General features: G+C 53.3%; 1 protein-coding gene across 2 annotated transcripts in view; it reads right to left on the bottom strand.

Moving 5' to 3' along the window:
- Window positions 1–277: 277 nt before the first annotated feature.
- Man1c1 (mannosidase alpha class 1C member 1) overlaps window positions 278–13,533 on the bottom strand; it is a 143,739-nt gene continuing 130,483 nt past the window's right edge. For both annotated transcript variants that reach the window (XM_057784072.1, XM_057784073.1), the window contains 4 exons: window positions 7,087–7,306; window positions 4,660–4,832; window positions 3,060–3,175; window positions 278–2,411 (listed from right to left, as the gene is read on the bottom strand). In XM_057784072.1, the coding sequence (XP_057640055.1) occupies window positions 2,285–2,411; window positions 3,060–3,175; window positions 4,660–4,832; window positions 7,087–7,306 (636 nt within the window). In that variant the 3' untranslated portion in view covers window positions 278–2,284. The remainder of the gene's footprint in view (window positions 2,412–3,059; window positions 3,176–4,659; window positions 4,833–7,086; window positions 7,307–13,533) is intronic.

The following is a 13,533-nucleotide window of genomic DNA, read 5'->3' as shown; positions in this document are numbered from 1 at the left end:
GTCGAGTCCTCTGGAAGAGCAGTAAGTGTCCCTAACCACTGAGCAATCTCTCCAGACCGCTTGTCCTTCTTGAGATCTAGCCGTTTCCTAGTTCCCATGATTCCGGGAGCATCTGTCCCACTGGCAATTCATACATGCTTTCGTTGCTGTTTAACTAAGAGGCCCCAGAGACACGGACCCAGATGCCCAGCATCAGGGCATCGGATGCACAGCGTGAGACAACGGCACGCAGTGGAAAACCACACAGCCAGGATGAGTGCTGAAATATGTGTATATTTGTGGACATGGAAAGAGGTTCACAATATATAGTTAAGTGCAAAAGCAGGTTATAAGAAAACAGTATGCATCAGGCTGATACCATGTTTGTAAAATACATATTCTATATATTCATAGAAAAAGGTCTAGAAGAAAATAGAAGTTATTCATTCCAGAGAGTGGAATAGTGACCGTGCTTTCTTGCTAACTATCTCGTTTTCTTTTAATTGTCCTACGTGTTTGTGTGGTGAGTTTCCCTTTTCTTTTGACGTGTGTGCTGTGGGCTGCAGGAGACCCCATTCTGCGACCCCTGATTAAAGTGTGACTGATGCGCTGAGGGCCAGCGGCTCCTGCTCCGGGGACTGCACATGCACAGCCCTGCTCAGGAAGAGCTGCAGTATCTGAGCCTGCAGAACAAGGAGGCTGGACCACAGGGTACCAGGAGCATCTCATTGGCTGAATCTGTGCTGGTGAATAAGAGAGGTGAGATGACTTGCCTGGGCACACATGGTGGGAGAGGGGGGTCACCAGATTCAGAGTTCCAATACCTCGATGGCCAGCTGACAAGCTCAGCCCAATGAAGGGGCTGGGAAAGATTCAACATTCCCGAGGATCTCAGCTGTGGCCAGGCTGCAAGCAGGACCGGCTTGGAAAGGAATCCCTGGCACCTCAGTGTAGTGATGTGGACTCCTTGCCATGCAGATGGCCTCTGGGTTCACAGGGCAGCGGAGGTTGGCATAGGGAGGGTGGGAAGGGGGTCTGGATTGGCAGACCTCACCCCCCTATGTCCTTTCCTATAACTTCCCACTTATCTTGGCTTAAAAGTTGCCTTATTGTCCCTAACCCCTGAGCCAAGTCCTGGCTATTGTTGGCTCAACCTCATGCCTTGTTGGTATTTCCAATGATTTGAAGTTATTCCATTGACCTAGGGGCACCGTCTGATCTGAGTCCCTGACCGTAGGACACTGACTATCTCACTGCCAGCCTTGCCCTCGGTCTGAAGCGCAGCACCTGGTCACGGCAGTTGCTCCCCAAGCATTGCTGAATGGCAGCAGATAAACAAAGGGCTGGGGTGGCCCGGAGACCCCAGAGGAAGATGCACTTCTGCCTTTTTCCTGACTGTGTGACCTTGGGCAGATAGCTTCACCTCTCTGGGCTTCTTCCAATCCTCCATCTGAGCGTGCATACCCAACTCTATCCAAAGGGCGGGCCTCACACTTCCTGGATCTACTCGGGCCAATTGAAGGGAGGTTACAGAGGCAGGAATGGTTGGCTAAATCACAACCTCAGCTCTGCTGCCGGCTGGTGATTGTTTCTGATGACACTGTTTGAACGCCTTTCCCAGGAGCCACTGGCGGGCAATGAGTCCAATCTTATCTCTTATTCAATAAACTCCTTTATTCTACTTCACATATTTTTCCATGACAGTAACAAAAATGGCATTAGTGACTGGTGACATTTGGGACCAACTCAAAGGGGAGCACTCCTCAAATGATAAAGCAGGAGACACGTGGTAGAACAGGTCGGTGCTGGGGTGAGAGGCGTTGAAAACAGACGGGTCAAGAGCGCGAGCGAGCGCGTGCCACTCAAGGCCTCCTCGAGTTGGGGGACACCGTTTCAGAAGGTGCATGATTATGATTCTGAAAACTGTATTTGTAATCGTCATAAAACTCAAGTGGGAAAAAATGCAAAATCAAGCAAAACCAACGCCCTAAACCAAAAAGGAAGCAAATCAAATCCATGGTGTGGCTATGCAAACCTCCAGTCCTTTGGCCCTGTGACAGCAAGTGGGGGGGTGCAGAAATCCCCCCATAGAAAGGAACGTATGGGCTCCGGGGACCACAGCCTGGGCCCGATGGTGCTGCAGTCACCAGCTCCTGTCTCCTCACAGAGGAAAAGTAGTCACCTGTCCGGCACATCCGTCCAGGGTTGGCCCACGATGGGCCCTCCGTCCCCAGTGCCTCTGAGAACGGTCCCGGATCCCAAGAGAGTAGAGGCATCCCTGAGACACGGGTGTGGAGACAGTCGGCTAGTGGTGGTGCCCGGCCATGGTGGAGCTGTCCCAGTGATTGATGGGCAGCGGGTGGGCCTCGGTGTTGAACACCCAGTCCTCTGGCGACAGCACATTATCTTCAGAGAACAGAAGATAGAGGTATCTGTGTGGTGGGGCAGGAGTGAGAGAGTGGTTAGTGCCCAGGGGAAGGAGGGCCATGGGAGGGGACACCCATACCTGCCAGGTTGGCCTTGGAAAGCACAGGGATTCAGAGCTCTGGGGTCAGAGGACCTGATAATCCTGGCCCACATCCCTCCTTCATTCGCCTGACTGCCCTGTTGTGAGCCCTGAAGACTTGGGCATCAGGCAACACAGGGTCCGCACCTGCCCAAACTCTGGCCCAGTTCCCAAGAAACAGTTAAATTCCTGCAGCAGTGATACAGCCAGGCTTTAGGGACCCCAGACTCTGGTGGGGGAGGCTTACTGGAAGGGACCATGAGCGTAAGAAGCAGAGTGGGGTAAGCAGGACAGTGGACTATACCCGGAAGCAGGCAGGAGACTGCCATGCACTCCCAGCTGGGCTGCAGAGGTCACAGGGGGACACCCCCAATGGTGCTCAGTATCAATGTCACATGGAAGGTGGCTGAGTGGCAAAGGACCAGGTGAAGGGGTTTGCAAAATCACTTCTGTGGTCAGTGCTGGGGCCTGGCCGGAGCTTGGCCTGCTGGGTAGCCCTAAGCCTCCAGCCCACATGGGCTCCCTCCCTGTGACTCCTGAGCCGCTGGCCTGACCCAGGAACAGCTGCACTCACTTCAGTGTCTCAGCCAAGAAGAAACTTTGCTGCCTGTTGTCGTGGTTGGGGTTCCTACTGTACACATCCTGGATCCCCGAGAAGCCAGCTTCCGTCCGGCAGTGTTTCTCCAGGGCCTGGAGGAAGGGAGCAGCCTTGGTGTGAGGAGGAGATGCCCGGTGGCCAGAGCTCAACAACACACAGATGCCAACCCTTGGCTGGCCACCGGGGAGTCCAGGCGAGGTCCTTCTCCCAGGTTCAGCCTGCCCACATTGCCCTCATCCACTCTGGGAACTCGGTCCCCATGCTTTCCCGAGTAACTGAGCAATTCCCTGTGTGAATCTAGCCCAGGCTTCTCCACCTTCCAGGGGCCCGGGTGACCAGGTGACTGACACTTTCACCACAGAGGTGAAAGGTCAAGGACTCTTGCTGGCAATCTGCAGGGGATTGAGAACAGACTCAGGAGCCTGGAGGAGAGGCATCTGCATCAGGGTGGATGTGGGCTTCCTGTTCCACACAGAAACAGTTTTGTACATTGTAGGGTCTGTGGGCCAGGTATCCTGCTGGGGATGACAGGCCACTTGCGGTGGCTACCGTCACAAAGGGCAACATGGATCTTCCCCCTTTCCTTGCCACTTGGAAATCTGACTGCAAGAGCGTATCACAGTCTACTTAGAAACTATGTGGTGTGGGCCCTTCCCCTTTCTTGAAATCCTCCAACAGGGAAACCCCTACATCTGTGGGGCTAAACTCTCTTCAGAACCCTGGCACTCCTACAACTAACGAATCTTTGTTACAGCTTGCCTCAGTGACCTCTTGATCCCAACCTTATATATGGTGCTGTGTTTCAGAGAGAGGGAGGCGCTGCTGAAGTACATTGCCTTTTGGGGTGCCCTCAGACAGCCATTGCTGAGAAGCCTTTTGGGGGCTCTTCTGTTCTTCTCCACATGCAACACTGGCCCCTTCTGCTCTAGTGATGCACATGAGCACAAAACTTTTGGCCCCTCTGGGGGCCTGGAGAGATGGCTCAGTGGTTAAGAACGCTGCCTGCTCTTCCAAAGGTCCTGAGTTCAATTCCCAGCAATCACATGGAGGCTCACAGCCATCTGTAATGAGATCTGGCGCCCTCTTCTGGCATGTAGGTGTACATGCAGGCAGAATATAAATCATAAAAACTTTTAAAGTCAGGATCCAGGGCTTCAAAGCCCAAAGTCAATGCTTGGTGTCCCTTCACAGCAACAGGACAGTGACTAAGACACTCTAGAAGGGCCAGGATGGAGGGAAGACCATGGGGCAGGGTGAGCTCCTGGCTGGCAGCTGGACCTGTTTCAAAGGAGGCATCTCAAACAACTCATCTGTTTGAGAGCATAGAAACTAGATGGTACTAGCTATGGCCAACAGCCATGTCCCCAAGGTCACAGACACTTGGACTCTCCTTAGCAATTTCAGCCTTACCTCAGGGAGGTTTTGCCAGAGCTGCACTCTTGGCTCTGCAGTCTCCTGAACAATCCCATCCCTTGACCAGAGGACGGCCTGGCTGCCTTCCTGTAGTTCCCGAGCCAGAGGCTTTCAGCCCCCGCGACTGTGGCTTCCCAGGGACACCCGCTACCCCCACACTCACCATCACCACCTCCCAGCCCCACTCCCTGTAGATGGGGTCATGTGTCTGCCGCCACAGATACATGTAGCTCTCCACCACTTCAGGTCGCAGGATGTAGTAGCTCTCGCTTAGCTGTGTGGCCACTGCCTCTCGGCCGGAGTTGAACCAGAAGGCCTCAGGCCCCAGCTTGGTGTCTGTGGGAACAGATCCGCAAAAACTGTCAGAACCCCTGCTTCCTGCTTCTGAGCCGCTGTCTAGGCTAGACCTGGATGCCTCTTGGGGCTGCGTCAAACTGCACAGCCCCCATGGCAGGTTCCCTGAAGCTTGAAGAATTTAGCAGTTTAGCTGGGTGTGGTGGCGCACACCTATAAACCCAGCACTCGGTGGCAGAAGCAAGCGGATCTCTCTGATTTTGAGGCTAGCCTGGGCTACATAATGAGTTATAGGCAAACTAGGGCTACATTTTAGAACCTGACTCAATCCTCTCAAACCAACAAAAAAGTTGGGGCTGTGGGACTTATCAGATCTTTATTGTCCACCAATCCTTCCACCAGCTCCCTGCCTTTCACACAGCCACCGCCACCCAAGAGAACTCCGAGCAGGAGCTCCCGGGGTATCAGGGTTGGTGCGCTGGTTATGGTCTAGACATATCTGGGGGAGGGGGGGCTTAACTGAGAAACTGTGTCTCTGCGGTTGGCCTGGAGGCAAGTCTGTGGGGTACCGTATTGATGACTGATGTGGGGGGCCCAGCTCAAGGTGGGGACGGTGTCACCCCTGGACAGGAGGTCCTGGAGCAGATAAGCAAGCTGAGCAAGCCTTGGAAAGAAGCCAGTAGGCGATGCTTCTCGACGGTCTGTGCTTCAGTTCCTGCCTCCAGGGTCCTGCCCTGACTCCTCTCAGTGATGGGGCGTGACCCGAGAGATGGATTCCTCCTCAGGTCGTTCCTGCTCATGGTATTTTATCACAGCCATGGAAACCCTAACCACGACAGGAGTCCGGGAAAGCCCCTGCCCAAGCAGAGGGCGCTTGCCTTGATGGGGCCCAGGTTTTGTTCGTGGGGAGTCTACTGCCATTTGGTTTTCTGCAGGACCCAATGTGTACAGAACAGCACAGCTGCCTCTGTGATCTCAAGGGCTCCGCCAGGCGCTTTACACCAGCCCAGTCCTCCATATTCCTTTCTCCTTTGCTAAGGGCAAGTCTTCTCTCACAGGTATGGAAACTGGATCAGAGAGGCTAAGCATTTTAGTAAAGGCCACACAGCGAGGCGTGGCTGAGCTGGGCTCTATGTGTTCTCCCCATCCTGCCTGGCCTTGGCACCCACGAGGCCCCAGGGTGTGGGATTTCCTCTAGAGCCTGTTGGCACTGTGGAGGCTTATCTTCTCAAAAGAAGAGTCAGCTGGTCCCCTACGCAGTCTTAGGTGGCCCCGAGGCTCTGCCACTGGGAAACAGTGCTTTTGCCAAGTTCCTAATGGGGTGAGGGAGGAGGAGGCTGTCCAGCCGGCGGCGGGTGAGCCAGGCTGGCTGGGACAAGCTGCTCAATTAAGCTCCTGTCTTTTACAGCCCTAGATGATTGTCCAGACAAACAGCTCTTTATTATTCCTGAGATTTCCCATTTGTTTATGGCCCCAGCCCAGCTAGTGCCGTGGAAAGAATGGGAGACCCAATTTCAGGCCCAGCACGAATATGACTTCCTAGGTCCCACTTGGAACCAGCTCCAGCCCCGGACACGTCAAAGCCTCTTTCTGCAGGGCAGCTTGGATGCTGGCTCGTGGAATCTGGCATGGCTCAGGCAGCTGTATGCTGTTCTCCCATTGGACAGAGGAGAAAACGGAGGCTCAGTGCAGCATGAAGCCTCTCATCCACCCAAGATCAGGACTGTGGCTCAGAGAGGCAGCTCTATTGCCTAAGAGAGGCTGGGCAGTACACAATGTGGGGTGTGTGTGACTGGCTGTCAGGGCCTGGTTCTCAGCCAGGGGACTTTCCCTAACTAAGTCAGTTCCCCTTCTCTGGGCTGACTGTTTCACCAAGTATAAAATGAGGCTTGGGGCTCACACCCCTAGACTGACCATTTGCCAGGTGTGTGTAAATGGCGACTTGGTGGTGGTCTTGAATCAAAGAGTGGCTAGACACGGGGTGAGAGCCACATGGGTGCAGAGGACAGGTAGAGGGACCCGTGCAGGCAGGGGATTTGCAGGGGTCAGTTGTCAATCTGCCATGGGTGTTGGAGGGGGGCTGGGGACTGGGGGTCCGAGGGCGGGGCTCAGTAGTGACACCTATCAGTGCTGGACACAGCCAGTGCCGGGTCTGCCTCTCACTCAGGTTCTGGTAATTTCCCAGGGCAGATGATACTAAGAGCTCCCCCTGTCCCCTACTGCTCTATTGCTCTGGCCAGTGCTTCCTGGTATCTAACCTGGGTATCAGCTGCTGCTTTTCCCCCTGAAGGGTTACCTGAGCGGGCATAGGATTCGTGGCATGTTCTGGTGATCTGGGCTGCGAGGTCTCGGTAGTAGGCCTTCTTGTCTTCCCTGGCGTCCTCAGCACCAAGGGCGATCATGCCCCCTGAGAAGCAGGCCAGGTGTCCCATCTTGTGATCCAGAACTCCCCCTCGCCACTCGGCAATGTAGGTCAGACCGCCAGGAGAGACATTCACCAAATAGGTATCTATGGCCTGAAGGGTGGGGAGCACCGCAGTCGGGGAAAGGAGAGAAGGGGAGACACAGTGAGCCACCGGGAACCGGGGGCAGGGTTGTCCTTCTGGGAGCTAGGATGTAACACAGGCCTTTTAAATCTACATTTTGTGGCTGGAGAGATGGTTCAGTGGTTAAGAGCACTGGCTGCTCTTCCAGAGGACCCAGGTTTGTTCCCAGCACACATATAACAGTTCAACACTCTGTAACTTTAGTTCCAGAGGATCTGACGCCCTCTCCTGGCCTCTGCAGGCACTGCATGCACATGGTACACAGACACACCCAACCCATAAAATAAAAATAACAAGTAAATCTCTAAAGGCTAAAAAACAAAACAAAACAAACAAACAAACAAAAACCCCAAAGTTTTAAAGAAAACTTAAAAATCTTTACAATAGGACCCATGAGATGGCTCCGCAGGTAAAAATGCCTGATGTGCAAACTTGTCCACTGAGTCAGATTCCCAGATCCAAGAGTAATCACAGTGAGTAAAATAAAGATCAACGAGGCTTCCTCTCCACTGCAGTGTCTGCTAAGAAGGCCTTGGCCTGAAGGCTGCTGGCCTGTCTGGGCTCCAGCATCCAGAAGGCTCTGGAGTTCCCAGCCCTCCTGTGGCTACCGGACTTTGTGGGAGGGAGGCCCCTGTGTCTCATTAGAAAATGAACCTTGCTGGGTGGTGGTGGCACACGCCTTTAATCCCAGCACTCGGGAGGCAGAGGCGGGCAGATCTCTGTGAGTTCGAGGCCAGCCTGGTCTACAAGAGCTAGCACCAGTACAGGCACTAAAGCTACAGAGAAACCCTGTCTCGAAAACAAGCAAGCAAGCAAACAAACAAAGAAGCAAAAGGAAAAAAGAAAGATATAAAGAAAATGAACCTCTGCCTCTATCCAGGGCTTCAGCAGTGCTTTCTCCCTCCGTGCTGGCCGTGGGAGGATCGGCTCCCCCTTGTCACCCACCAGAGCTCCGCTCCTTCTGCTAGCTCTGTAGGCTCCTTTTAGTACAAAGGGGTCCCTGAGAAATGACTCATGATGTTGGGGTACTGTCTGCCAATAGTTCCAGGAACTCTGAGCTGGCCTCCATAGGCCCATGAGTCCTGGCTTTAGCTTTAGACCCATGGAAACATTACTGGTCCTCTGTCTGCGTGTATGCCTGCAGGCCAGAAGAGGGCACCAGATCTCATTACAAATGGTTGTGAGACACCATGTGGTTACTGGGAATTGAATTCGGAACCTCTGGAAGAGCAGTCAGAGTTCTTAACCTCTGAGCCATCTCTTCAGGCCTCCAATCTACTCTTAAATGAACTGAATCACATCATAGACCCTTATGCAACCTCAACAGATTCTTTGCACCATTGAAAGAAGGCCCAACTAGACCTCAAAGGCACCCTGACCTGGACCCCAAGGAGCCACTGGTTTTCAAGACTGGTTCCTGGGATGCTGGGCGGTGGTGGCGCACGCCTTTAATCCCAGCACTCGGGAGGCAGAGACAGGCGGATCTCTGTGAGTTCGAGGCCAGCCTGGTCTACAAGAGCTAGTTCCAGGACAGGAACCAAAAGCTACGGAAAAATCCTGTCTCGAAAAGTCCAAAAAAAAAAAAAAAAAAAGATTGATTCCTGGGCACACAGTCTGTGAGCTCAAATCCCTTTTCTACCAGTTCTGCTGTGTGACACTGGGCAGGTTACACGCTTTCTCTGTGCCATGTCAACTTTGTCTCTGTATTAGAGTCCCCAGGAGACACTGCCCATAAGTCCTCACAGCCATCTCCTGCCCTCTACCCACAGCCTCCCCAGCCTCATCGGCCTTTTCTCATTCATGCCCGCCCCCGTTTGGATATCCCAAGAGGGCCAGAGTCTTTTGGGGAGGCCAAGGGCTAGGGACACAGTAGCACTGTGGATGGGCTTAGCTCTGGGTGTAGCGGTCTCTGTCAAATGCATGTAGGAATGACTGTGACCAACAGTCAGGAAGAGAAAAAATGAGGGTTCGAGATGAAATATGGACGTTCTACTTTGTAGAATGAGGTCAGAGAGGTCCCTTGTCTCTGGCTGTGTGTGCCCACTCTGCATTCTGAGCCCTGGAATGCACCTCCTCCAGCACACTGGGGTTCTTGGAGGGTCAGCCCTCTTATGCCTAACCCCTGACTCTCCACTTGGAGCATGATTGCGCCCAGTGCCTTATCCCCACCTCGGAGTGTCGCCAGACACAGCTGTCAGCCAGGCCCTGGCACATGAAGTCGGCCGTGGCTTCTGGATCTGTTTTTCTTTCTCTTCTCCTGTCGCGGCCAGGGCTGGGAGTCTGGCTGGAACCCTCGCTGAGTGGCAGATGGGAAAGGGGCTGATGAGGTGCCTTGCTGGGGCACCAGCTCCACGTGGGGAGTGTGCTGAGGCCTGGAGTGCAAGCAGCTGCTAGGCGGGACTGCTCTAGGCTCAGCACTGGCTCCTGGGTAGAGTGGGGTCCCAGCAGCTGGTCCCTTAAGGGTCACTGCAGGGGGTGGGCATCAGGGTGAATCCAGGGCCCCAGAACCTACTTATGTGTTGGATGTGATAAAGAAGACGTACGGGGATATCATGAGGCCAGGATGCCATGCCACACAGCTGGGAAACACCTTCTAGGCCCCCTACCTCCACAGGCCGGGTGAGTCCCAGGCTGCGTAACGGCCTCTCTCTGAGGAAACCACAGATCTGTGTCTTTGACTGAGATAGAGACAAGCAGAGGTGGAGCTAGAAGCCAGGCCACATTCTATTAGTGTTATATGTGCGTGTTCATGTGTGCACTATGCATGTGTGGGTATGTTTGTAATGTGTGCGCATATATGTGGAGGCCAGAGGGCAGCCATAGGTGTTCCTCAAGCGCTGTCCAGCTTGGTTTTTCTGGGGGACAAGGATTTTTACTGGGATCTTGGGCTTGTTGGTTAGACTAGCTGGCCAGTGAGACCCCCTCAGGACCCTCATCTCTGCCTCCCCAGCTCTGAGATTATAAACATAGGCCACCGTGCTGGGCTCAGGTAGGTTCTGGGGAGTAACTCTGGTCACTTTATAGAGTGAACCATCTCCTTAGCTCAAACTAAAGCCTAAAGCCACAAGACACGGCATGGGGGTGGTGTGCCTGGACAAGGCTCATGTTCCAAGACATGGTACGGAGGGTCTGAGTTAGGTCAGGGGACGGGGTCTGGATACCTCTGGGCCACTTCCCGCTTTTCTGAAGACTCATTTTGCTCACCTGTAGAATGGGGATGCAAGCTCACACGCAGGTTATGGTGAGGCCTGAAGGAGAGAGTATTGTGACCTGACTCGGTGCCTGGCCCAGTTCCTTCCTATGCCTCTTGGGAAGCTCACCTGAATCTTCTTACAGGGACCCAAGTGACTTGCAGCCAGCCAGTGCAGGCACGGACAGTAGGCTTAGCATCAGGCAGGCCCCTGCTCCTGCCCTGGCTCTTGCTGTGGTGTGGCCAGACCTTCTGGTTTCTTTATCTTTAAGATGGCATGAATACAGGGACTCCCCGGGAGGCCACAGCGACAAGGCCCTCCTTGGCTTCCTTAAGTACCTCCTCTAATGGGTCTCGAGGGTGTGTCTGTGGGGTGTCCTGGATCTTCCTAGCCACCCCAACTGGACCCAGGTTGAACCTGCAGGTTCCCAGCCCTTGCTCACACAGGCATCCCTGAGCCACCCCAGAGGGTGTGGCGCCATTGCTGAGGTCCAGCCTGAGAAGGGGTCTGAGTTTCCTAAGTGATTTCAACATGCCAGCAAGGCTGAGGAATCACTAGAATATTCTTCAAAGCCCCAGACCTGCCAGAGGCCTGCCCTTCACTCAGGGTCTGCGGCCCCAGGCTCCTAACAGAAGATCAAATGTGGGAGCCGAGTTTTCTCTGCTCAGCCATGCTTTCTGAGGCTTCCAGACTGCTTAATAATTCATGGCCATCTCTCCCCTTGAAGCTGCAGCCACAGTGTGCCCTAAGGGCCGTGAGGCAGTGCACTTGTTAACTTAATGTTTACTCTGCAGAGAGTTGTCGGAAGAAAAGAAAGTAATCCTCCTATAGGGGACGCTGGCCAAAGCCAAGGGCAGTCAGGGCCAAGATGGAATGAGCTGAGCTGTACTGCTTCATGCCAGGGCGTGGCACCAGGGGGCCAGGCAGAGACCTCTCACCCCTAAGTCCACAGTTTAAGAGGCCCACGGCTCGAGCAGTCTGCTTCAGTGTGCTCCTATAAGCACTCCCATTACCAGGCAGACTCATGCCATCAAATAGCTCCTAGAGACCACCTATCCACCCATCTGTGCATCCACCCAACTGTTCACATCAATCTACCCCTCCCCCAATCTATCCATCTATTTGCTCACATTAGTTCACCCATCTCCCATTCATCTCTTCATCCACCCATCCACCCATTCATATCCAAATCCACCCATCTACCCATCAACTAATCCATGCATTGATCCATCCATTCAAGTGGTCACATCAATCTGCCTGCACACCCACCCATCTACTCAGCTGTCCATCAGTCTGTCTATCTATCCACCATCCATCCACCAACCCATCTACCCATCTACTCAGCTGTCCATCCGTCTGTCTATCCACCATCCATCCACCAACCCATCCAGCCATCTACTCAGCTGTCCATCAGTCTGTCCATTATCCATCATCACCCACCAACCCACCCACCCATCTACTCCTCTGATCACTGGTCCATCTATCTGTCCACCCATCCACCCACTAACACATTCATGCATCTGCCCAACTGTCTGAAGTGTTCATATCAATCCACTCATATATCCACCCACTCATAAATCTATCAGGCCAACCGTCCATTTGTCCATCCTTTCATCTATCCATCTGGCTGCCCATACCAATCTACCCATCCACTCACATGTCCATCGTCTGTCCAACCGTCCATCTATCCATGCATCCATCCGCCCACCCAACTGTTCACAACGGTCCACACATCCACATACCCACTTATCTATCCATCTGCCCATCCATCTAGCTATCGAACTATTTATATCCATCCCTCAGTCCCTCGATCAACTGTCCACACCTATCCACTCATACACTCACCCACCCACCCATCCAAACACCATTCATTCTTCTTATCCATCACTCAGCACCTACTTTTTCATGTAACAGTTATTGTGTGCCGGACATTGCCAGCCTGTTTCAGGAGTGAGGCTTATGGGGTAAACAAGGAGACAGGACTGTCGGTTGGAGAACTCACAGCGTATTTGGGGAAGATCAGCAAGGATTAGGTGTTTGTAAGCAATCATTTTGGATTCCGTTACAAGTAAAGAAGAGAATAAGCCTGGACGTGTGATGGACAGGCTGGGAAGGTCATTTTGGCAGCATATGAGTCAAGAGTTGGTCGCTCTAAAGGACCTGGCTTTGGAATGGCATTCTGGGTAGAGCGTTTGGCACGTACTAAGGTGCTAAGGTGGGAACAGTCTGGTGCACCTGAGGAAGCAGAGGGACAAGGGGGGAGTGGTGCGGTCCTGGTGACTGACAGGGTCCCAATCAGGTAGGACCCCGTGGGTGGAGGGGGTGGGTCACGATCAACTCCAGGAGTAAAGGGGAGATGGTGAGGAGACAAGCAAGCATCTCCAGCCCCATGGCTGCTGTGTGCAGAACTGATTTAGAGGCAGGGCAGAGGGGAACAAGGACATGGTGGTGTTCTAGAGCTAGTCAATGGGACAAGGAATCCAACCAACTTCATGGGAAACCAAGGCCCGAGTCTTCTCCATGCTTTTTCTTTAAAAAAAAAAAAAAAATTCTCTTTAGACGGTGATGATAATTTTGTTTTTCGAAACAGGGTTTCTCTGTGCAACAGCTCTGACTGTTCTGGAACTCACTTTGTACACCAGGCTGGCCTTGAACTCACAGAGATCACCTGCCTCTGCCTCCTGGGTGCTGGGATTAAAGGAGTGTCCCACCACCACACAGCTAGATTTATTATTTTTACTTTTTGCCTGCATGTATGTCTGTGCACCATGTGTATGCCTGGTGCCCAGGGAGGTCAGGGGATGGCACTGGATCCCCAGACAGTTGTGAATCACCAGGTGGGTGCTGCGACATGAACCCAGATCCTCTGTAAGAGCAGCCAGTGCTCTTAACTACTGAGTCATCTCTCCAGCCCTGCCCTGTGCTTTCCACCTGGTAGGTTCAAAGGTAGCCACAGCTCCAGCCAGTCAACTCTTTGTCTGTTCTCAATGTTCTTCTTTGGAGGGC

Source organism: Chionomys nivalis, chromosome 11, assembly GCF_950005125.1.
Source record: "Chionomys nivalis chromosome 11, mChiNiv1.1, whole genome shotgun sequence".
NCBI lineage: Eukaryota > Metazoa > Chordata > Mammalia > Rodentia > Cricetidae > Chionomys > Chionomys nivalis.
The sequence above is the reverse complement of the archived record's forward strand: the minus strand, read 5'-3'. Positions and strand labels throughout refer to the sequence as shown.